Genomic DNA, 24,351 nt, shown 5'->3' with positions numbered 1-24,351 from the left:
CCTCCGCAGCAGAAAGACACAAAACCACCCGTGTTCCCCTTACAACTGGCTTAGCAAGGAGCGCTGCATAATCATTACTCAATTATAATGTTTTCCCGCGGCCTGATTCCTTTCTGACGCTGTCACTATTATTTAGCAGGGGAAGGTAACCCGCTGCTTCGACACCAGACAGTTAAAAGTGGCACTGAACAAAAATAGACTTTGCTAAAAGTCTGTACGGACTGGGCTGATTTACAATCAAAACCAGGAAATGAAGTGGTAATTCAGAGGTTGCTGATTACACCTCCACATTTCACCTAATTAATTTTATAGGAGGCAAAGTTCTTGAAAATAACAAGATGATCAAATGTACAGATATAAAACCTGTAACCTCAACATTTTCTATGCTCTTAACGTAAATTATTGCTAATTAACAAGAATTATATACTAATGTATAAAATACAGCTGACACCGTGTTCGCTGCAAAACATTTGGCTCCTGACAGAGGCAAAGGCAGCAAAAAAACCATGCTTTTTATTATTACTGCTACTTTTAGAACATAATATAAAATACCATGATTACAAAGAAAACACCAGAATACTATTCACCTGGTCTTGCTTCTGATTTGCAGGATGTATCTTTTAATTCTGGGGCAATCAAAATTCCCTGCCTGGGTCCCTAATCATCCATCTCTATTTTTCATGCAAATTGCCCTTCCACCAACATGTCTTTTCAGCTTTCCCCCTTCGCCCTCCTACTCCCTCCTTCTTCCCCCTGTTCCCAGCCACCAAAACAACCACACCGGCAAAAGCGGGATGGATTTTGGAGTGTCGGGAGAAAGGAGGTACTGGGGCTGATGGGGCGGGGGGGCGGGGGGGGGGGGGGGGGGGGTGTGTGCCACAGTACGGTGCGGGGAAATGCCCACGGGGCAATGCGGATGCGCTGCCGGGGCATTTCCCCGCACCGTACCGTGGGAAGGATGGAGATGGGTTGTTTAATCCCAAGTTTGTGTCTTCAGATCGTGCGGTGCAAGGAAAGGGAGACTTGGGGGTACAATGGGAACCGCCAACACGTTTTGGGGAGGGAGGGGAAACCCGAGGAGGGGGAAGGCGAGCATCCCCCGCTGCCTCTCGGAGCAAGCAAACTCCGCGCAAAATTAAGAACAAAGAAGAAGGAAGGGGGGGGGGGGGGGGTTGGGGGGGTGGAGAGGAGGGAGCTGGGCGCCCTCCCCCTCCCGCCGACCGGGAGGCAGCGGAGGAGCCGGCCAGGTTCAAGTTCGCGGGGCTGCCCGGTTGTTTGATCTCGCTGTGCCTCCTAGCGACCGAAGCGGGCACGGAGCCCGCCCGCCGCCTCCGCCGCCCCGGCCCCGGCCCCGCCGCCGCATCCCCCGGCGCGCCGCTCCCCCGGCCCGGCCTCCCTTTCCCCCCCAGCTCCCGGCCCACCCACACCCCCCCCTCCTCACCGCCGGGGCGGCTCTCGCCGGAGGGACCCCCCCGGGCCCGTCCCGGCCGCCGCTCCCGCCCCGCACGTGCGGGAACTCCGCGCCGGCCCGCGGGTTTCTCGGCGAGAAGTAGCCGCGGGGATCCCGCCCGTCTCCGCTGCCCCGGGGGGCGAGTCGGAGCCCCCCACCCCCTCCTCCGGTCCCGCCGCGATCCCCGCTTCCCGCAACCCACTTCCAGGGCTGCCCAGGAAAAGCACCCCCCGTACCCCATTTCCAGGGGGGCCCCCATCCCCATAAGCCAGTGATGCTGCACCCCATCCCCTGCCAGGCGATTAAAAAAAAAAAAATAGTAACAAAAAATAAAAAAATTTAAAAAAAAAAAAGGCGCCCCGAAAACTAGCGAGGAGAAGAGCAGAAAAACGACTGGGGGCAGGGGGAGGGGCTGAGCCCCCGACACCCCCCGGGTTTTAGGGCAAAACTTTGGGCAGGCAGAGCCCCCGGCCGGCCCTGCCCGCGGCGGAGCGGCCGCCTGCATAGAGCCAGCGCCGCTTCCTTCGCTCCATGTGCGAACCTGGCTGGAATGTCTGGGCGGCCCAGGGGGAAGAGAAATCGCGGCGGAAAGTTTGGGGGGTTTTGCGAAGGGCCGAGGGAGCCGGGGATGGTTGGCAGGAAGAACTGGCCCTGGGTTTTCTGCAATCCCTGGGAGGGAACAAAACCCGCCGGGAGTAATGGGAGAGAGAGAAAGGAAGAAATAAAGAAAAGGGGGGAAAAGGAGTGAGGAGAAGCATGCAGCATTTCCCCTTCCCCCCGGCTCACCTCGAGGAAAGGGGGATTTTTTTTTCTCCCTTCCTTCCCACCCCCCTCGCCCCAAACCTTTCCAGCTCGAGTTGCCTTTTGTTGTGCAAAGAGCGCTCCCGCTTATCTTGCATCTAGCCCTGGTGTGTGTGGTGGCGGCTGGAGGGAGGGACGGAGGGAGCCGGAGAGTTTTTGTTGCGAACGGTGTGGTGGGGCTCGGGGTTTGTTTTTTCTCTCCCGGGGAGAGCGGATTTGGTTTGGGGTTGAAATGCGGCGGCGAGAAAGGGCCGTTCGCGGCTGTGAGGGTGCGAGTGTGTGTGTGCGTGTCTGTGTGCGCGCGTGTGTGCTCAGCCCGGGCTCGCTCTCGCCTGTGTTTGTTGGCAGGAGGCTCCCCGCACACGCGGTGCTTGTAAACATTCAGACACGAGATTTTTCCCAATCAAAATCCACTTCCACTTTTTTTTTTTTTTGAAAATCTTCCAAAAAATAGTAAGCGAGCGGGAGAACGCGAGGCGAGGGCGAGGAGGGAATCCCAGCCGGCGCGGCGCGGCTCGGCTCGGCTCCCTCGCCGCCCGGTGCCGCCCCCCGCCCCAGCCCCAGCCGGAGCGGCGGCGGGGCGGGCGCGGGGCGAGGTCGGGGCGGCGGAGCCCCGCACGGCGCCGGCCCGGGGCGGCGGGGAGCGGCGGGACGGCCACCCCGCACCCCGCGGCAGTAACAAAAGGGAGGCGGCCCGGCTCGGTTGTGCCCCCCCCGGGAGGGCGCCGCGGGGCGAGGGGGCGAGCCCGCCGGCAGCCCGGGGGGCTCCGGCCGCCGGACTTTCTCCGCGCTCCGCTCGCCCGCACATCCTGCCCGCCCGGCCACCGCGGTGTCCGGCGTCCAGCCTGCCGCTCCCGCAGGAATTTCTTCCCACTTTAGGCCGGTTGTGCCCCCGGCAGCCCCGCACCTCGCCCGCGCCTCTCCCGGTGCCGGGGCGAGAGCTGCCGCTCTTGCCGCCAAACAGCGCGGAGAGCGGGAGGCGAGAGGCGAGCGCGGAGTTGGGCAGCGGAGTGCGCGCCGGCGGGCGAGGGGCACGGGCAGAAAGAGAAGAAAAGTCATCAAGGTGATTAAATTAGAGAGGGAGAAATTAACCGGAATGCTGAGAATCCCGAACCGGCGCTGAGTTAATTTTTTCCCCGACTCGCTCACTCGCTCTCACTTTTAAATTTTTTTTTTTCCCTGCTCTCGCTCGAATTAAAAATTAAATCCGTGAAGGGGAAATTAAATAAATTGCTCTCCGGGTTACTTACGTGAAAATTCCCGTTTGCTTAAGTGCTGGGGTTTGCCTTGCTTGCGGCGCGACATGGTGGGTTGGTGGCTTCGGTGGCTTGTGAGTCGCTCGGTTCACATCGGGAGAGACGGGTTAGAGAGGAAGGAGACTCCAGAGAAAATATCTTCATCAATGTCTTTTGACATCCAAAATAAATTAGAAATAATACAAAGATGGCGCAGGGAAGATGAATTGTGGGATAGCAGTCATGGCTTTTTTTTTTTTTTTTTTTTTTTTTTTTGTGCAAGGAAAAAAAAGAGAGAGGGAGAGAGAGAGAGGGAGAGAGAGAAGGAGAGAGAGAGATGAAAAAAATGGCAAAAGCCCCCCTGAGCTGCAAGTTCAAGTGCGGACGTGACGTCCCTGCGAACTTGAACGTCAGGAGCCTGGATGGACAGAGACATACAAAACATGGGCAGGGCAAGCCGGGGAGAGGGGAGGAGGGAAGGCGAAGGCAACACCAATGGACACTCATCAGGGGCTGGACATGAAAAAGAGAGCAGGACAAGCCAATGGACAGTGATCGCAGGGGGGAGAGGGGAGGGGGCGCGGCGGGGGGGGGGGGGTGCACCGGCCGCCCGGCGCACGCTGCCGAATGGAGCCGGGGGGTCGGGGGCGGAGGGGGCGGCGGCCGGAGCCGCGAGTGGCCGCGGAGGAGCGGGTGCAAGAGGAGACCCGGGAGAGGGGCGAGGGGGGGAAATTAAACACGCACACGGGGAGAGAGAAGGGAGGAAAAGGAGCGGGAGAAAGCGAGCAGGCAGGCAGGCAGCGGCAGCTCTCGCACGCACACCCCCGCTGGAAAAGCACACACATCGGTGAAGCCAGAGCCGGGCAGAGAGGGCTGCGGGGCAGGCTGGCCGCGGGCGTGGGGGAGCTGGGGGAAGCCAGGTAGGACTGGAGACCACCCAAAAAGCAGGGGGGGAGCATCCGGCTCCCGGCTTCCCCGCTCGCCCCCCCCCCAGCCCCCATCCCCCTCGAAGCCGCCGAGTCCCCTCCTCCCGGGAGCTGCGGCCCGTCCCCGGGGGACGGCGGCGGCGGCCCCGCGGGGAGCTGGGGGGCGGCGGGGGCTGGGGCCGCGCCGCGGGAAACTTCGGCGGCGAGCGGCGGGCCTTGCCCCGGGGCGGGCGGGGGAGCAGTGAGCGGAGTTTGGCGGGCGAGGAAGTGGCAGGCACGGGAGGAGAAGCCGCAGGAGCGGGGTGGGGGGCAGCGGAGGGCGGCGGGACCTCGCAGCTTCCCCCGCGGGCTGCTCGCGCCCGCCAGCCCCGGAGCCCCCCTTCCTCCTCCGGCAGCGCTCCGAGCCCTGCCCGCAGCCACGGGCTCTGAACGAAAGCGAAACGTGGGGCTGCCGGCGGCGGGGCGGCGCGGGCAGCGGGCTGGCAACGGGGGAGGGCGGGAGAGGGGGGGAGGCGAAGCGGCAGGAGGCACCGAGAAGTGGCTGGAGTTGGGAGGATGCGGCGGCGGCGGCTGCAACTTCGCCAAAAGGACCCGGAGCGAGGCGGACGCTGCCGGCACCGGGAGGGATCAGGTTGCGGTAGAAATAAGCTCTGGAGGCGAACGGGTGTGCGGAGCAAAGTGCGGCTGCGAAGGGAGTGCGAGGGGGTAACCGTGCCCGGGACGGCGGCGGACAGCCGGAGCGGAGCGCCGGGCGAGAGCCCGGGGGAACGAGGAGCTGCCCGCCGCCGTAAGGGAGACTTTGCCGGGCAAAGCCGCGGCCGCCCGGGGGAGCGAGGGGGCGGCGGGGGCCGGGGCTCGGCGGGGACCTGTTGGCGGGGCGAGCCCGAGCGCGCACCGGCGGAGCTGTCAGGGGCCGGGCCGAGCCGCTCCGCCGTGGGATGGTTCAGCTTCCCGCCAGCCGCCCCCCGGCTCCGCCCGCCGCCGCTCAGCCCCCACTCAGCCCCCGCTCCCCTCCTTTATCCACAGGCACGGGGATGCGCCCCGCGGCTGCCGGGGCAGGGTGCAGGAGCAGATGCGGGACCTGGCGGGGGGACCCAGCCGCAGGTGACAAGAGCGACGGCTCCTGGGCTCACGGCGCTCGCAAGGCTGGCTGTGCCAGGCGTGCACATGTCCCTGCGCGAAACGCGGGCGTGTGTGTCTGTGCCGGAGATGTAGATATGTATATGGGGCTTGATTTATATCTAATGGCACGTATAAAGCTTTTGAAGGTGGCTGCAATGTAAAAAGTAATGACTTTATTACCCCTGAAAGGTTCTGCGGTTCGCAGTTAACACTCCTCTGAATTACAATTCATTACTCTCTCTAAAGCCAACCTGCATCAGAACACCTACCTGTGCTTATTCCCAATCATAGGCATCGTTTCATTGATTTTCTTTTTTTAAAATCATAGCAAATTAAGCACTTGGTGACAACTAAATCTGTTTCATTATCGTGCCGTGTTTGAGATTCCAGAGGTGACTTCCCAGACCGCATCTCAAAACCTACAGTCAGGAGCTAATTTTACAGATGCTTTCATGAATGGCAGCGAGGATGTTCTTACCATCAGCATGCCCTTAATTCCAGCACCGTAAAAATGCCTCGAATTAAATGGAAACTCGCTGCCTTAAAAATAATATTTCATCCTGGCTGGATAATTATTAATATTAGCATTTGATCGCTATAGTGCTGGGCTCCCCCTCGTTCCTGTATCCCCCCCCCCAGCGCTTCGCATTGTCATGTGATTGGAGGGAGATAACAAACCTCAAGAAAGAAAAGGAGTGAGAAGACATTTTTAACACGGCATGACCGCAGATTAATAATGCAGGTGGGTTTTTATTTCATTGTATTTTTAGGGGAAGGGAACGAGGCTGTTTAACGAGCGGTCGTGGACACAAAGTGACTGTATTTACAGTCCTTGATGTGGCTTTCGGTGGGTAATAAATTATGACAATATTAAAATTATTTTCTGGCAACCCAGCTAACTGCGCTGGGGACTGTAAAGCCCCTACTGATTCCATTTATGCCTTGTAATTGCGGTCCACGGTCTCGCTCTAAACCTTTTGGTGTATATTGTGTGTAAACTTTTAGCTAATAGACTTTTTTTGAATGGAGGGACTTTTCTCGGTACTTCCTGCCGTATACATTTTGTCTCTGATCTCTGTATTTAATGGCCAAGTCCTGGTTTATGCTTTATAATGTGTTGACAAGTTTTCTAACAGACTTTCTGAAATAATGCACATATATTCACGTCGGTTAGAAACTCCACAGTATTTTTAGAGTCGAGTAGATCTATATCCTAATGCACTGAGAGGGAGTGTAAATCATAGAGGATTTCATAGCCCTTTCAGTAGTTTTCTGTATGAAGTATGAACAGCGTGGCCTCCAGACGTAACCTTTTAGAAAAAAAGACAGTGCTTTTATTTTATGGTGTAAAGTGCTTTTAGCTTCAGGGCTCTGAACGTGAATGTGGTCAACAAACAGCTCTTGCGAGGGAGTTTGCTACAGCCTCAGCCCAGTGCCGGGCGCTGCCTTCGCTATGGGGAGGAATGCGGGGCCGCCCCCGGCCGCAGGACCGGGCTGAGCCCCTCGAGACACGGTACCCCCCGCCGGGTCCCCCCGTCAGTGTCCTGGGTTCGGACACCCCGCGGAAAGGAGGGGTCGGATGGCCCCCGGCGCTGCCGGAGAGGCTGATGGTGCCAGCAGGGTCAGCCCCCCACGGGGACGGTCCCCGGCGCGTCCGGGCGCAGGGGGGTGAGCTGCCTCTGAGCTGGCCCCGGCACCGGCGGCAAAGGCAGGGCCAGGGGCACAGCTGGGGCTGGGAGCACCCCAGGAGAGCTGTGGAGCAAGGGCGCTGCACCCCGTCACTGCCCCACTGCACCCCACAAGCTGCCCCTCCTGCATCTCTGCTTCCACCCTGACAGCACCTCTGTGACACACCAAGCATCTCTAGCCCTGTCTGTACCTCTTGCACACTGCCGTCCCTTGCTGGGTTGTACCAACAAACCCAGTGCAACTGGCAGGTAAACACAGTGAGAAATGCCCTAATGCTGACTGCTAACACCCAGAAACACTGGCAGATTGGAAGGGCAGGTGAAACAAACCCAGGCCAGCGCAGAAGATGACCCAGTGATCACATTCTATGGATTGACACAAACTTGTGTCACCTCCTGCTCCTCCGCAACCGTTCTTTGCTCAAGCTGCAGGGGATGCCTCGCAGTCCTGCTGCAGCGTTTGGAGCTGCTGTCACCCTGGCCATGTTATCAGCTGCTCTTCGGCTATGGACTCCTAGCCCCAGAGCAAAGTCAGCTGGAGGAAATGTGGCCCTACACCTCAGCAAACTGAGGTACACGCTAAAATCAGAGCCATGGTGGGTTTCAGGCTGCCTCCAGGTGGAAGCTAACCTTAGAGAAGGGTCTGTCTCATTGACTGAGTGCCCATCTCACCTCAAACTGTCCCATGTGAACCAGAGCCCTGAGACACCAGCTCGTGCCCTGGAGCAGCTGAGAGCAGGGGTGGGAACCCATCCCTGTCCCACAACAATGGCAGTAACCTGCAGCAGCAGGACAGAGTGCCCAGGTGAGAACATTCATGCTGTAAAAATTAGCCTAAGATTTGAATCTACCAAAATGTATCTGTCCCTTTCCTCATACCTCAGCTCTCTGCCTGAGAAAGTGTAGTCCTCCCTACATTCAAGCACGTGAGATACTTAGAGGTTGCTGTACAAAGGGACGTAAAACTGTCTAACATTGAGAAGTGTGGCCTTCCTCCGTCTCACAGGCAGGCACACAGGACTGGGACCCAAAGGTGCAAAGGAGTGTGACACAGTTCATGCCACATACTGCTGTCCCTGCCTATCTGCTAATTCGGTGACAGACTTGGCAGTGGGTGAGTTCAGCAACTTTGGTTGGGCAAATGTTCCTGCTTCGAAGCTCCAACTGTCACTCACTCAGAGCAGGAATCTCACTTGCCAACATTACAGAACATTAGGACCAAACACAAATTCCAGAACTCTGCCAGTTCCCCGGAGCTGGGCTGCATTATGTAACGGCAGATCGCACGGGGTGCTTTCCGACACTGTCTTGATAGTCTCAATCAGGCGGAGGCAACGTGGGTGGAACTCTTATCACACCAGGCTGACTCCCGTGAATGAGCAGAGGACTTGCACGTTCTAGAAATAGTACATGCATTAGTATTCCCGCAGGAGAAATTTGGGCGCGCTGCTTTGCCTTTTCTCCTTTCCCCCCCTTTCCCCCCCCTTTTTAATAAAGGCTCAAAATAAACTCAGATTTTGCAAGCTCTTACTAGCAAGCACAGCACACACAGCAGCGAGTCCGTGCAGGATCACAGACATCTGAGCGCCAGGTGACAGAAAGATTTCGTTATCGGCTCGCCCTAGGCAGGACCTGGAATAAAACCCTGAACTTGGGGAGACTTTTTTCCATGGGTTTCAGCAAGGTCTGGGATTTCAGCCTGCCTCTGCTTGCACAGCACCTAGCACAATGGAGCCCTGAACCTTGACTGGGCTTTCTGGGGATGACTATAAAATAAATGGCACAAAGTGCTCACGGAACAGACTTTGAAATGGCAAAAACCCTCCCTGAAGCACACAAAGAGTTTTGCTTGTGTGTGGGCAGGCAGAGGAAGGCATCACTAAAAATCTCATTTTTAATCAAATGTTTGATTTCAGCCAAACTGGGTTTAGTTTGCACTACTTACTTAGTTATTTGTCATATTGTAGGTTTAATATTTATAAATCTTTTTATAAGTAAACACGTAACCTGCCCCTGAGCGTTTCTATGCTACATTTCAAGCCAACATGATTTAAACTATGTGCATTTAAAACCTTCCAGAACCTGACCTATAATGCAAATCCATACAGTCTTAATTATTGCAGCACCAGCAGCCACGGCACGAGTGAGGCAGTTGAGCTTTTGTTACTAAAGAGGCACAGTAGTTATGGTCTGTCAGTGCTCCTGTTACAATCCCCACCTTGAAGAGGTTATAACTTGGGCTGTGTAAATTTGATTGAGCTGAAACTTGGGACTCCAACTGTCAGTCCATATAGGGAATTATCTTATGAATAATTGGCTAACCCATTGCTTGATTCACAGACTTTTATACAATGATTTTTAATGGGTTTTAATGTTTTTTTCTTTTACTGACATCTAGGGTATGAATTTGGTACTTCTAGCTCTTCTGAAGCTCCATACTCAGTGGAATATGTATAGATACCCAAGGTAACGCTACAGCTACCCAGAGGATTTCACAGGGCACACCTGGCACCCTGACCCACCTGCATGTTCCTATACACTGAGAAGAGGCCAGGAACAAGAAATGACGCTTTAGTTATCTCCAAAGAGGGTCCAAACTGTGTAAGATAAAGAGAACATAAATAAATATCTTTGCTAATCTTTTCGTTTTTCTGGGCTTTATCTTCTCCCCGGAAATATGTGGAAATGGGTCCTACCTGTGTGCTGGCATCACTTAGAAAGGGATGAGCCATTCAGATTTTAATATTGAGCTTGAGTTTAAATATTGCTTTGTGTTACAAAGGATTTTGCTGATAAATGCTCCCTACTTTTCTCTAGTCTTTAACTTCCAAAAGGTAGTTTTTATCAGATTAAATCACACTAAGACAAAGAATGGTTTTGACGAAGACTTGAGATTTTCCTTGACCTACAGCAAACAAAGCCCAGCCCGGGGCCAGAAAGATGAGCCACAAGGTGTGAATGGATTTCTCTCATAGAGCTGGATCCTACCATTTCCATGCCCACCTCCCCACACAGTTACACCCGAACTCAAGAGCAGCATTTCCATCTGTTTCAGGAGAGTTTTGACCAAGCCAGGCTGCAGCCTGAGGCTCTCTCACTGCAGGGTTGTGTCGTGTGCAAGCCATTCCCAAACAAAGCACTGTGAGAGGCCAGGTTCTCCTCGGAAAGATGTTCCATGCATCCAAATCCCCCATTCATCGGGACTACTCTGTCTTGCCTCACAGGAACCCCTGATGGCACAAGTTGGTCCTTTTGAGTCACTGGTGAGATCCCAAGCCATATATCTAAGCAGGTCACTGTGTCCAAGCCTATGAGCAGTAGGAAGACAGGTCGTTGACACAAAGAGCTTTTTAAATTCCTGTTCTGACTTGAGCTGAAAAGTGCACTTCTGTGCAAGATTAGATCCAAGGGGATCAAACTCTCCCCATGAGGAAATCTAGAATGCCCTACTCTGGATGTGGCAGGCAGGGAAAGGCAAATATTTTGTTTTGAAAAATAAATCCAGCTACACCTCAAACGAATTTTAAAAAGTAGAATAACAAAAATAACTCACTAATCTGAGAAACCAAACATCAGCAATCAAAAAGAAATTATTTCCATTGAGAAATTAGTTTTGTTAAACAAGATGAAGAAAGGTTTAGTTGTTTACTTATCTGCTGCTGAACACAGTCCCTCCTTCCTGGCACGCTTGGTGTGAGGGACAGTAGAAAGGACAGTGCCATAAAAAAGGATTTTCCTCCTCTAACGCTCCTTGATATAACCCCTGCCAGAGGAATCTACTTGGCCTTGGGTACTGCAAAAGTCTTAAGCACATATTTATCTTTGGGTACATCAGCTGTACTTACATGCTTAAAGTAAGCATGTACTCAAGCATGCTGTTAGATTGGTCCCTTAACATCTTCTGTAAATAACTTGCATTGCTTTTTAGAGCTTCAACTTTTAGTCACTTAGAATGCATTGAACTGAAATTTAACATACACAATCATCATTCTCTATATTCATTTTATATTACTATTTCAGGTGACATTTAGCTTTAGCTTTTAGCTTCAGCCAAGAAAAAATGTGCCTGCTTTGCAGAACATGACATAGTTTGTGTGAAGATCTAGATGAAAAATAATTAATAGATGAGAGAGCAGAGTCCTTTCTCTGTGCTTAAAAATAAGGACAGCTTTACTGTGGGTTTTCTCCTTTGCCATATTTATTCCATGCAAAATTTCAGCTTAATTGTTGAAATGCTTACAATAATATTTTAATGCAACGCTCTGTAGTCAGTAGAATAAATTATTATATAGCCCAAAGCTGCACAGAAAGACACAGTGCTGAGGGGGAGCAGGAGTGGTGGTGAATAACCTGTGATAAGAGCCCACCTCTTTGAGCAGTTTGGATAGTTTTGCCACCATTTGTTATTGTCAGCACATATAATTCTGTCAGTGCAGTATGAATCCTGGCTGCAGTGAAAAGAATGCTTTCTCCCACCAGAATGAATAAGATTTCACTCAATTAAAATAACATGCAAGTATATTGTATGGTATTACATAGAAAGCTGATGTGCATTAAGTATGAATGCTGGGGTTGGGGGGAGTTATTGTACTAATGCTATTGTTCAGTGAGCAACTATTCCCCAGCATTTTAAAAAGCAGGGGAAATTAAATACAGAAATCAGAAATAAGTACAATGTTTGATATTACCATACTGAAATTAATGTATTCACAATTTAGACTGTAATTTGCCCTATCATATTTAGTTTCCCAGCATCTGAGAGCCTAGAGAGAGAGAAATGGATGTAAACACAGAGAGAGAGAGAGAGCTCCATGGACTGTCTGTGCTGACACACACCTCCCTCAGACGTTTGGGTGCTACAGATACCCACAGGGTAAATCCAGGCCATAGCAGAGCACCAGTCTGTAAGTGCTATCCCCCACAGGCAGCAGGGACAAGTTTGGTCTAGATGTGGCTGGAGCAATGTGATCCGCAGCCATCTCCTCCTGAACAGCCCCTCAGCACGGGGTTAGATGAGCTACGGGCTCGTGGCACCCTGGTTGGTGCTGCCCAGAACTGAAGGGATCTGAACACTTAGGGATGTACAAGGACACAGCGTGGCCCTTCCTACGAGGAAGGCCAAAAGTGCCTCACAATAGGTGTGGCTTAGGCAGCCACTGTACTCAGAGCCAATAAAAGTGAAACTGTTCTCTATTAATAGAACCCAAATTCTCTCTTCTATTCAATGCCATACTGCACATCTGTACATTGCTTATGAGTGGGACTAAAAAAATATATGTACCATGACACTGTACTTTTAAAGTGTCTGTTCAATGCCTTTCTCAATCTCCAAGGACTGCCTCCTCCTTAGACTTACACATTCAGTGAATATGACGAGGCTAATTATTTTCCCCTGAAGTGATCAGTGCTCGTCTCCAGCACGGATCTCACATTTTCAGCCTCAGAACTTAAAAAAAAAAAAAAAAAAAAAAAAAAAAAATATATATATATATATAAAGAAAAATAAAAAAACCCCACACAACTGCTTTCAAATTCTAAGACAAAAATCAGTTTGGCAAAAAATCCCCTGCCATGGGCTTTATCAGGCTTTACTCTTCCATCAGAGCCCCCGTGCACGTAGGAGCCTCTTTGCCATTTTTGAGAGGGGGTTCTATATTTTCCTGTTACCTTTCCTTCCTGTAAAGCAATCAGGGAGAACTGCAGGAGGCACTATCAATATGCAAATTGCTGCCAGATAACTGGTTTCGCTGGTTCCGCCTTGGGAAGCGGCACCGCCGCCGCGGGGGCATCCGGGGGGCCCGGCGGCCCCTCCGCGCCCGAGTCCCCCCAGCCCCGCGGGGCCCCCGGAGCAGGGCTCGGCGGCAAGGACAGCGCTCCTCCGAGTCCCACGGGTTCCCTGAGTCCTCTCAGCCTTCACGCTGGCTCACGGGGCCTTCTTCAGTGTGTTCGTGGGCTCTTCTGCTTGGGCATTTCTTTTGCAAAGGATATCTGAGTGCTCTTCCTTCGCCCTGAGAAGTGCTGGCAGTTGGATATCGCCTCTCTCTAATTACAAGATGAAGATTTTCGTGCCTCTGTCAGCCCACCTGAGTGGTGCTCCTAGGCATCGGGTAGGAGAAAGACTGGCTCATCCCTGTGTGGCATCACAGACCTGCTCAGGAAAATCTGTGGACGCTCACATGTGGATCTGTATCCAAAGCACACACCCAAGCCCTCTCTTTTCTAACTCAGCATTTGAGGGATGGAAAGGGAGCCACTGGTTTCCAAATTAAAATGAAACCGCAATTTACAGGTAAGTGTTTGCAAAAGTAAATGAGCCCAATTTTAAAAATCACACAGAAACAAGAGATCTCAGGTGGGTTCTGGGTTTGCTCTGCTGGCAGATTCAAAGCAGCACTGCTCATCACACCAACCTTCTGCAGGGCATTCATCAAAACCATGGCAGTATTTTAAAACCCCACCAAAGTAAACAATACAGCTAATTTATAAGCATTCAGAAGTGCAGTATCTTTAGCACAAATATCCGTATCAGTATGGTGGTGGCCCCATATAATACAATAAGACACAATTCAGACCTGTGATAGTCTATTGAATACATAATATGCATTTTTTAAATTGCCTGGAAACATATTCATATTGTAAAATCTAATGGTTCAGGTGGAGCTTTTACTCTTGATCAAATAATAAAATAGTTAGAGACCACTCTGTCATCCCATTGCTCACCAGCCTCCATGAGGACTGTTTTACGTTCCTGTTTAAATAGGACAGGAGAGCAAAAAAGGAAAACATAAACCACAGAAGAGTTACTACAGACATTAACTTTTAAGCCAAAAAAGCAAAAGAGCTGAGAAGGAAGTTCCATTCTGGGGGAATTGTCTTTGTCACTCTGCATCCATTGAGGTTTCCTGCAGCCAAAGCCTCTGGACAGTGAATCACATTAGGATAAGGCTGCACTCACTAAGTCCCAGGGGCTGTCTGGAGCAAGGTGTCCTTGTTCAGCCTCCAAAATAGCTTCTTCCTGTGGATCTAGGTCTGCCAGGGAAGGGGACTGGTGTGGACAGACAGACAGAGCCTGTGGACAGCTGAGACTCTCTGTGGGATGGAGTGGGTGGCGATGGCCTTGTCTGTGGAAAAGGAATCTAAAGTGCAGACTAGCGATAGTAATGGTGATTACTAATAAAGCACGGAGCTTTTCATTACTGAAAACTTCAAATAACTCTCCTGAACTATATTTGAGACTTTTTTTTTCATGTTAACTCCGGGTTTGATTGCTGGAAAAGGCTGACTGCTCGAAAAGGAAAACCAGTACAGTGCACAGCAGTGGGGAATGTAAGCTCTTCTTTACCAGAACCCCTGCCATATATGTACTGTCACTCACCTTCCAGACACTCAGTACAACCATTTAATCTATTGAATCAAGAGACTGTTTGATCTTATCTGCATCTGTGAGCTGACTGTCAACCTGCTTAGGCTGCATATTAAATCATCTATAGTAGCTGTATCAAGCTGGGATGATCTGTTAATTCTAAATTTATTAACCCTTAGAGTGCAGTCATCATGTTTAATCTAGTGTAGCCAGCATTTATTTTACAAGACTAAATCCTCCTTTAAGATACAGCTGTGCTGTAGGTTAAGGAATTGGTAACATGGAGGAGCTGGTAACTGGGAAGAGCCTCACTTTGATCTCTGTAAGCCAGCTGACGGCACCGCTGCTCCAAACACGTATGTGTGTGCTCACATCACACTCCTGTGTCTGGGATGTGGGGTGTCTGCACACGTGTGTGGACCTAATGGCATTTCCTCGGAGTTTTGCCTGAGATGAGCCAGAAAATGAGTGGCCTTGAACAACGTCTGAGCCCTGTGCCTCCAGGAAGACTTACAATCAAAAATGAAAGTGACTGCAACCACTGCAACATGAGTTGGGTCCTGCAAGGAGTCTCCACCAAACCTCTCCTCCAAGTTGGCCCCCGCTTCTCGGCCCATAACTGCGGTCCAAATCGGTTAACAAATGTCCTGGGAGTGCCGAGGACCACGGCCACTGCAGGACACACAGGAATCCGAGCGCTCCTCTCCGCGTACGTACAAACACACCCCGGCGCAGACACGGCGACGCACACGGATAATTTTATATGGATACATACATCCGCATCAATATGTTAATCTGTTCGTTACACACACGCGTCTCTCCCTGCCCCTCTCTCCTGTTATCTATTATCTTTGCACATCGCCGATGGTATCAACATATTCACAGCTTTTATTTCAGTCGCAAACTGCTAGGCATGCTTCCTTTTTTGGTAATCATGTGCCCGGTATCTCTCTAATGTAGCCTAATAACAATTTTAGCATTCAGATGAAGCGATTTCATTCTGTGACTGCCTTTTCTATTAGATTTGATTCTGAGAAGCCCCAGTGGGTGCCTCGGAGGCAGAGATCTATCTGTGAGGCTGCAACCGATTCAATAGCAGCCTGAGCTAACCTTGACCTTTCCCTAGACCCTGCTCCATCTGGTGCCAGCCTGGTCCCCCCCTTCTCCTCCTCCTTGCTTCACAGTCAGCATTGATCAAGGCAGAATCGAGCGTCTCTCTCCCTCCAAGGGCTGGGCAGTCGTGGAAAGGACAGCACATTTCAATATATGGAAATGATTGAGCCTCTTATGCAATCATAAATCTACATACAGCCTCGTGATTTGATATTTCATTCACCTCCAAAGATTCTCACCCTCCCTCCCACCAGCAGGGATTTATAAACTAAAAGACAACAGCTTTCCCCAACACCTGGGTATTACAAAGCTTGCTGTTTATCGGGAGTGAACGCCTGGCGATTTCATCTGATTCACTTTGTGGTTTATTTATCACTCCGTTGTTTTCCCTGCGTGCCTGGGTTATTTTATTTTTTTTTCGGGGGCTTCCCCCGCACACCCCCGGCCCTTTCGGGCGGTGGCAGCGGCTTGGGCAGGGGCTGTTGGATGCCGCTGTCGTAGCCCCCGAGGGAAGGGGCGGACAGGCTCGGCTCGATCCGCAGCTCGCAGCGGACCCGAGCCCGCGGCCCCAGCTCCGCATCCCGCTGCTCTCCGGGAGCGTTTCAGTAGCTGGGAACGAGCACAGGCTCCTACAATAAATCAGCGCTCGTCACTTTGTCACCTTCCCACTTCTCTTTCTTGTCCCCTTCCCCCCTCCCCCGGCCCCCCCACCGGAGCCCCCTGGAAGCGCCGGGCTGCCCCTGCTCCCTCCTGGGGGGCGAGTCCCGCCTTAGCGAGAGCCGGCGTGGCTTTCACCGCCGAGATTTTCCGTGCTGCACCATCCCTCTGCGCTCCTTCCTCGCTAGGACGTGCACTTACAATCAATAATTTTATTTTTCTTCCGAAGAATTCTGACGTAACCACAGTTTCTCACCGCATACCAGCCTTGAGATTACATAACCGATTATGTAAAATTATAATTGCAAGATAATAGATGCAGACTCTAATTATTACCTAGAGTTTCCCGTGTAGCTGTAGCCAGGCACACAGCACATATGTTAAGAGTCGGTTCTGCAATATTTGCATAGCCAACACTTCTGGCTGGAGATGCGGTGTGGAAAAGGAATGGATAGATATTTGACAGTACATATGTATGAGAGAGATATATTACTTAATAGGAAAAGGTATCTGGAAATATATTCCTCTCTGTTTTGAGGAATTTGTTTTGCTTTATCTCCATGGGTAGTAAAAAATAATAGGAAGAAACTGTGAATTACATTGAAAAAAATAGATATATTCAATTTGTCAGTTTAATATTACACTTCCTCTGTGCAATGCTACAAAGATTTAGGACATTTCCTAAACTTTCAGCTCTAATCTGTGCCTTGGATTTGTTTGGAGAACCTGCCACCACATGCCGGCTAAAAATGAGTGTCAATTAATAATAAAACCCACTCTTCCTTATTTCTGCACTCATATAATTTAACAGGTTTTGAGAAAACCACGGATGTAATGGTGAGAATTTTCCAATGTGTGCAATATTAACAGCTTTCATTCTAAAGCACCAAAACTTCCTGGAACAGAACTGCTCAATGTTTTCTCACTTTTCCCAATGGCCATCTCCACCTACTATTATACACTTAAAATGTAAAGAATATTCAGCTCCTTGAAAAGTGTGGTTTGTTCTACCAGGAACATAGTTGGTAGAAACAATCTCAGACCAAGGCAGCTCAGGTAAGCACACTATTATTTGTGGCCTGCAAAATTAGAAATAATTTGAAACAAGAAGTGGGAGAGGTTTCAGCTTGTGTTTTCCACCACATGAGACATGACCAGAAAATCCTTACCACTACAGTGCAACAGGATTCATAAAGTCTCTGATTTCTGAGCTACCTGAGCAACCACAAAACCTCTGCAGAAGTGCCTGAGCACGGCTTGTTGTTGAAAAGCATATTGTACTTATTAGTAAAATGTGAAATGACTTAAAAAAACAGTTTGAGCTATGAATTGCCATCTGCTCAATGGGGAGAAACAGAAAGTAACTGAATATATTTTCTCACCTTTTTTTATAGTAACATAAACAACACTCCAGAACACTATAAACTTGTAGCTGTACCAAAGGCATTAGTGCAGTTCATTGCGCTTCGTGTCAGGACTTTGTCCACACTATTACACACTGTTTCTTTTAACTCTCTCCAAATGTCCCAATGTATTTTTTTCCCCCTATTAGGTAAGATGGCCTTTTTAATTTCAGGGATTAAAAGTCTGATGCTGCTGCCCACATGGAAGCTGTCCCTGATACAGAGCTAGCCTGAGGTCTGTGCGTGCCTTGAGACATCAAAATACAGGTAAAGCAGCGTACACAACTTGTTCTGGTTCCCTGTGTGGGAGGGGAAGAGGGAAGGGTTTATGTTACCCAGCTTTCATGTAGAGCTTTGCATCACTCGTGTCCATCGCAAGAAAAATTTGTCTTTGTCCTCTCTCTGCCCCTGCCCCCTTTTTGCAGGGAAAACCTGAGGAAGCCCTTGGGACTGCTTCCTCTGGTGTTGAGCTTTCCCAGCGCCAAAAGCACATTCCTCCAGCGCCTGCAACCAGTGACCTTCCCCAGAGCTGTGGGGACAAGGCCGTGAACTCGGCTCAGAGCACGGGGAGGCCTCTGCCCGTCCCAGGAGAAAGGCCCCGCAGCAGGACAGTGCCTGCCCTGGTCTCTGCCGGGAGCAGGACTCCCTGTGAGCGCTCAGGGAACCATCCGTGCTGGCAGTGCTGCTCCACACAAACGCTACAACAGAAAGGACAAAATAACATCTTTTTGTTTTCTGCTCAGCTGGGGTGATTTCTTTGCTGTCCTTCAGCTTTATCCACCTGGGAACACAGAATTTTTTTAACCTGTTTGTCCCGTTTCTTGCCTAACAGCAGCTCAGCTATCCTGCCCCAAACACTGCTCCGACCACCTGTGGATTGGAGGGGAGAGAGTTCCTGGAGTCAGGGAGCCATTCAAACCAAATGGAGGCAAACTGGAAGATCTTGGCTTGGACTGAGTTTCTCAAGGAGCGTGAGGACAGGAGAGCTGTGAATTGTTAAGTTTCATCCCACAGGACAAGCACATGTAAGACAGTAACTTTGTAATGCAGAAATTGTCTTCACCTGCCTGCCTGATGCTTTCTCCTCTCTGAAAGCCTGACTTGTCAAAAGCATCACTTAATAATAATACGAGGAGCAGCTTTCCTGCTCCCTTGGAACTTGGCAGGAGTATAAATACACAGTAAGAGAAAAGAGGAATCAAAAACTTAACAATAGGAAAGGGAAATACAATAGTGTAAAGTGGCCTGCACCCCTCATATTTTAATTTCCACCAAATGCCCCTAGAAACGCTGGGCACAGCAAAAGCCTCGAGATTGATATGCAAAGCATGTGAGCTTGTTGCAATAGCTGCACCACAGCGCACGCCTAGGTGTTCTACACCTCACACACACATCACCCCCTAGGATTAAGATTCAAATCACCTGTCCTCCATCGCTAATAAAAATGAAATATATTAGGGGAAGTTTGAATACGGTGGCTTGACAGAGCATGTCATGTCTCACACGTGAAAAAATGCACCGAGTGCACAATCAAAAAGCAGCTGCCCATTTTTGTGGCACCGGATTTTTCTGTTTCAGAGGGCAAAATGTGTGCTTGGAGACCAGGTGAGCCTGAACCCTTAAACTCCTGCAGCCCCTGAGAGTGCAGTGTAAGGTCAGATCAGCACTCACTGCTTTGAGGAGGAAAATCAGATGTTTTTATGAGACCTCCAGATTTGCTATTTGCTTTCCTTTTTGAGTGTGCAGAACATAAGCAAAGCACGAGAAGCAGCGCTGTACTTTGAGTAGTGCCTCCCCAGTGAAGAAGTTGCCACAGCAGAATACCACCCTAGGGTGGAAGTTGTCAATATTGTAATATTAAGGGTTTCCACTATAAGTCTAAGCCATCCTTAGCCTAAAGGCCAGATTGTACAAAGGCTTTCCGGAAAAAAGTGCCAGCCAGGTAGATGAGCACATCTCCAGAGTGCTGACAGGGCTGGTGGCTTTTTCAGCCCATCCTAGGCTCAGTTTTTCAGGAATGCAAGAAGCCAGACAGATTTTAGAGTGGAAAGTGATAAGCAGCACTCCAAGTGAGATGCAAACAAAGGACAGGGGCTTGCATTAAGGAACCACCAGGCACAACAGGTTATTTTGTTCTGTAAGAATGGCTTCCATTATTGACACAAGGATGGACATTACCAGTTCAATCCCTGTTGGAAACTGTACCCCTTCCCTAATTGTGGGGATAAAACTGATTCAAAAAGGTACATCACAGCTCCAGGTGCTGGAGATAGAAATATGGTAAAGCCTGTTCAGTATGGACTCATGCAACAGACAGCAACTGCTTCAAAAATTGCCCCAGCTTCCAGGAAGGATGCTTTAAGAAGCTGTAAACAGCCAGATCCCAGGCAGCCTCTGGGAAAGGCCTCATGCAGGTGCACAAATGCATCTCAAATCTGCGACCTCAACAGGTGGGCCTGATGTTGGTTTCTGTGGAGAGGCACCACAGCCTCTGGGATGCCCTTTTCCTCCTGAATTGTCAGGCTGGTGGTGGAGGAAGACAGAAGAGGAAGAACTTAATGTGCCACTGCTTGTGCTGTGACCTGCAGATAGCGTGAGGACTTTGCTCCTCAGGACTGTCCATCTGGCACTATTCCTGAGCAATAAAAGCTCACCCACAAAGTATTTTAAAGCAAACAGTTGGTGTAATGAATACCTTAATACTCCTAATACAATACCAAAAATAGTAACAACTATAAAAATACCCACTCAGTGAAAAGAGCCCAAATTCAGAGTCCAGCTCCTTCAGAGAACAGGAGTTAGGACCCACGGAGGCTGTGAGTTTATATCACAGGAGGGTGACTTCCTCTACCACTCACTCTCCAATGATTCCCTGTGGCTAATCCAAGCACACCTGTACACCTTCCAGCAGAAGAGGTGTTCCAGCAACCCTTGGACCTAGCGAAAAGGTGAGCTAGCCACCAGAAATGGGAGTGTGTGTGCATGGGGGCATGGGGGCATGGGGTCAGGTATCACATGTTCTAAAAAAAACTGAAGGAAGGATTGTACAATTTACCACCTTTTTTTGTTTGTGATCTCTGCACAGATTCTCTCTCTGCCTTCTTCAAACTTAGAAAAGCAGGGCCACTGAAACAGCCTCAAGAGCCAAATACTATCTCTGATTCATCAGCACGCATCATGCACAAGAGCAAGAACTGATTTCGTAAGATACCTGGAACAAAAAGTCTTTATCATTTAAGATCAGAATTTGTTTACCAGGGAGCATTATTTAACCTGAGGAAGACAGGCAGAAATCTGAAAATCTGCCTTTAATTTACTCTGTTATGATCTATATTATTGTTCTTGCAGTTCTCTTTTTAGGTGACTTTACAGTAGGCAGGCTTGAGCAACACAGGACAAGATACTTTGTAAAGAGTTAGATCCTAATGTCTGAATTCCTGATTTTAATCTTGTTGGTTCCAAACCAGATTCACCCATTTTTTTCCTTTTGAAACTGTTTACTATACAAATGTAAAATAAGCACTGAAACCAGGTGTACATAAGTATTGTGCCCAAGGAATACTTACAGTACCTGAGAAAGAGCACTGTGTGGAAGGGGGTTTTTTTTGTTCAGTTTGGTTGCTAGCATAGTGCATCAATGATTTCATGCCATTTTATATCATTTTACCTTTCTGCTTTGGCCTATAATGAAAGCAGTATCTGTTCATATCCTCCTTTTAGTCCAAATCATACAGGTAAAAATAAGGTCTCTTACATTTTTAAAATTAAGTGTGCCTTCCACTAATCTTACATGTCTTCTTTTTTCTTTTTTTCACGAAAGCAAGTGTTGTTTGGTGTGTGTAACTATTTCAGTGAGCTAAATATCTACTGAAAACTCAAATCATTCACTGGCCTCGTTCTCTCTAGTTGTTGCATTCAGATTAATAAACCTGTTTCCCACTTAAAAAGAAAAGAGAATTCAGAAACGTTTAGCATCAAGTGAAAAAAGCAGCAAGAAAATGACTAACGGGTACTGGGACATGGCATATTTATTTTGTCCTGTCAATTATTTTTAAAGAATCCCTTGCTTATGGAGGAAGATTTTTTAAAAACCTGGACTATTAAATAAAGATGTCCACAAGCACCGGTTTCTTCATTTTTCCTCATTTTGGAGGAAGTGGATACTGGAATGGTTAGAGGTTTTTTACTTTATATTATTATACTTTTGCCAGTGCTGAAAAGAACTCCCGTTTCAAGGGTCTTAGAATAAACCTGCATAAAGTGTTTATGACACTGCGGTAACACATTTATGAAGCCAAATACTCACGGGCACTTACAACATTAGGAAAACACCAATATCAGATGTTCTCCTCAACACTTCAAAGCTGCAGCTGAGTGCAAAGTTCCAGAGGTACCAGCTACTCCAGGGTCAGCGGTGGCTCCAAGTAAACGCGTTTAGAGGCCTGGACCTGGAGGTAATTTCAATGTGTTCTCATCCAGTCATGAGCACACAATCACCTATTGAAAGTGTCTGGCTTGGAGTGCAGACAGATGGAGAGCACAGGGGTTAGTACAGCCAGGCCTTGGACTGACCTTTGCAGAGAGAATTAAATCAGTCTGACCTTGTTGTGAAGCCTAAATTATATCCATAGACCCCCAAATAATGCATCTTTAATGCATCGCTGCCCTCTTTTTATCAGCCTCTTTACCTCGAGGGTATCTTGTTTGCTAACTACTGATGTTAAATTGCAGCTATTTATGCTTACATTTGTGACCTCGGTGGACATCTTGTCACATTTTTCATGAGCACTTGAAAAAGTAGAGAAATATTTATATAGAGAGAATATATAAAACTGAGTTCTCGTTTCACTTAGACATAAAATAAACATTAAGGGGAAAAGAAACCTGGTTCAACTGTGGGGCGCTGTATTCATTGCATAAGTCTAACACAATAGTCATTGTATGATTCTGAGCTTCAATATCATCCATAACCTATCATCTGGACAGCCTGGAAAACAGAACGGTGCCACGTAATAGGATTTCCAGTATCTTACAAACACCTTTTCTTCTCAGATATTTTTAATATTTCAGGATTTTTTAAAATTCAAAATAGTGCTAAGAACAGAATAACCTCTGTGACACCTGTCAGTTTTTGTAATACAGACCTCTGGACAGAAACAATACCGAGTCCACAGGCTGGAATCTCGACTGGAAACCAGCTCGGTTCAGACCAGGAAGCGTTTAATTGGTTCTTCTGTTGACTGCAGCAGCAGAGGAGCCCAGTGGAAGATCAGGAGAACTGCATCCTTTCCCACTGCCTGAAAGACTCCGTTTTCTGCTGTACCTTAACCCGAACAAAAGGTGCTTTAAAAAAAAAGATTTTAGTCCAGGATGTTGCTTTCCAAGTACCACTATTCTAAAGTGCATCGAGTTCCCTTTTAGCTTCTATTAATCAAAATAAAACTGATTTAAACTACAAAAGGAGCAAGGTTTTGTTCCTCTGCTGTTAGTTTGGGATCTTGGCTCTGCCACCGGCTGTCTTTGCAATTCGGGCAAGTCACCGAGGCCTGTCACAGGGAGTCCTCTGGGAATCTCCACACGGAAAGCTGAGACTTCGCAGGCCAGTGTGGTCCATCATCCGCAGGTTCGGCTCCACACCACTTGTGTGTAGGAACGCTCTTCCCAGCAGCAGTGAGCTGTTAGGGTGGCTCACCCAATTCATGGAATCACTCCAGGGCTGGCCCTGCCACCTTGCTGACCTCATCATCCAGCTCTCTAAGCCAACACAAAAATATTTGCTCCCTTTTGCCGAGAGGGTTTTTGCTGGTTTAGCAAAGTGCACGGAACGAGCGAGGGGAGAGGAGCAGCAGCAGCAGAACAGAGCACGCAGCTGCAGGGCGGAGAAGAGCAACCCAGTGCAGCACTGATTTAAATCAGCTGCACAACCACACCATTAGATTAAACTGCTGATGAAGGTTAAGTTTGGTCTAATCCTTGGCACCGAAGCAGCTGAAATGCTGGAAGACGATGCTTGCTCCCAGCTTTATTCCTTACACTGAGAAAAGCCCAAACCATCAGAACTCTATTTGCATCACTAAAGAGCCGCCCTCCAGGGTGGGCTACAATGATCACGCTCCTCAGATACACTGGTATGAGCAGTGTTTGCCTGCTGCAATAAAATTAATATTTCACCTCTTCCCTATGAGATTAGACTGTTCATTTTTGAAATAGATAAAACAGGGCACACTTCATCCCAAACTGCCCACTATTACCGCCTCAAGAAGCTCATTCCTTATCCCAAAAGCGGCTTTGGGATCAAGTCAGGCACTCAGCATCCTGCAGATCCCTCACTGCCGAGGCAGGCAGCAAGCACCCCTGAGTGCTCTGCCTGTGCTGAGGGAAACCTGGCCACAGAAAGTAACAACTGTTGGTCAGAAGCGCCAGCCCTGGGCACAGGAAGAGCCACAGCTGCACGCAATGCAAACTATGTGGTGTTATTTTAATTGGGTTTCTTTGGCTCACAAGTCCACAGGTGCTGCTGAGAACGACGTAGGGATAATCTACTCGAAAAGCAGAGGTCAGTGCAGCCCACGGAGCTGGGCTGTTGGCATTTT

The 24,351-nt window shown here is 49.4% G+C and overlaps 1 protein-coding gene and 2 long non-coding RNA genes across 10 annotated transcripts in view; 2 read left to right on the top strand and 1 right to left on the bottom strand.

Moving 5' to 3' along the window:
• Positions 1-4,051, bottom strand: part of BCL11A (BAF chromatin remodeling complex subunit BCL11A) — a 75,760-nt gene extending 71,709 nt beyond the window's left edge. For 3 of the 7 annotated variants that reach the window (XM_048296521.1, XM_048296520.1, XM_048296519.1), the window contains exon 1: positions 3,502-4,051. In XM_048296521.1, the coding sequence (XP_048152478.1) occupies positions 3,502-3,556 (55 nt within the window). In that variant the 5' untranslated portion in view covers positions 3,557-4,051. Of the gene's footprint in view, positions 1-2,236; positions 2,262-2,293; positions 2,579-3,501 lie in introns of those variants that run through there. The other 4 variants (XM_048296522.1, XM_048296526.1, XM_048296524.1 and 1 more) reach the window with 4 other exon arrangements.
• LOC125322640 lies at positions 707-23,923 on the top strand. Its single transcript, XR_007202136.1, has 4 exons — positions 707-823; positions 17,932-18,025; positions 18,591-20,706; positions 20,844-23,923. It is a non-coding gene; the product is annotated as an uncharacterized LOC125322640 (long non-coding RNA).
• LOC125322639 lies at positions 4,628-9,864 on the top strand. Of its 2 annotated transcripts, none has more exons than XR_007202135.1 (2): positions 4,628-5,043; positions 5,439-9,864. It is a non-coding gene; the product is annotated as an uncharacterized LOC125322639 (long non-coding RNA). The 2 variants fall into 2 exon arrangements; XR_007202134.1 differs by having other exon boundaries at positions 4,628-5,199.
• Positions 23,924-24,351: the final 428 nt, after the last annotated feature.

The sequence above is a fragment of the Corvus hawaiiensis genome, chromosome 3 (genome assembly GCF_020740725.1).
Source record: "Corvus hawaiiensis isolate bCorHaw1 chromosome 3, bCorHaw1.pri.cur, whole genome shotgun sequence".
In the NCBI taxonomy this organism is placed as follows: domain Eukaryota; kingdom Metazoa; phylum Chordata; class Aves; order Passeriformes; family Corvidae; genus Corvus; species Corvus hawaiiensis.
This window is presented reverse-complemented; position numbering and strand designations above follow the sequence as displayed.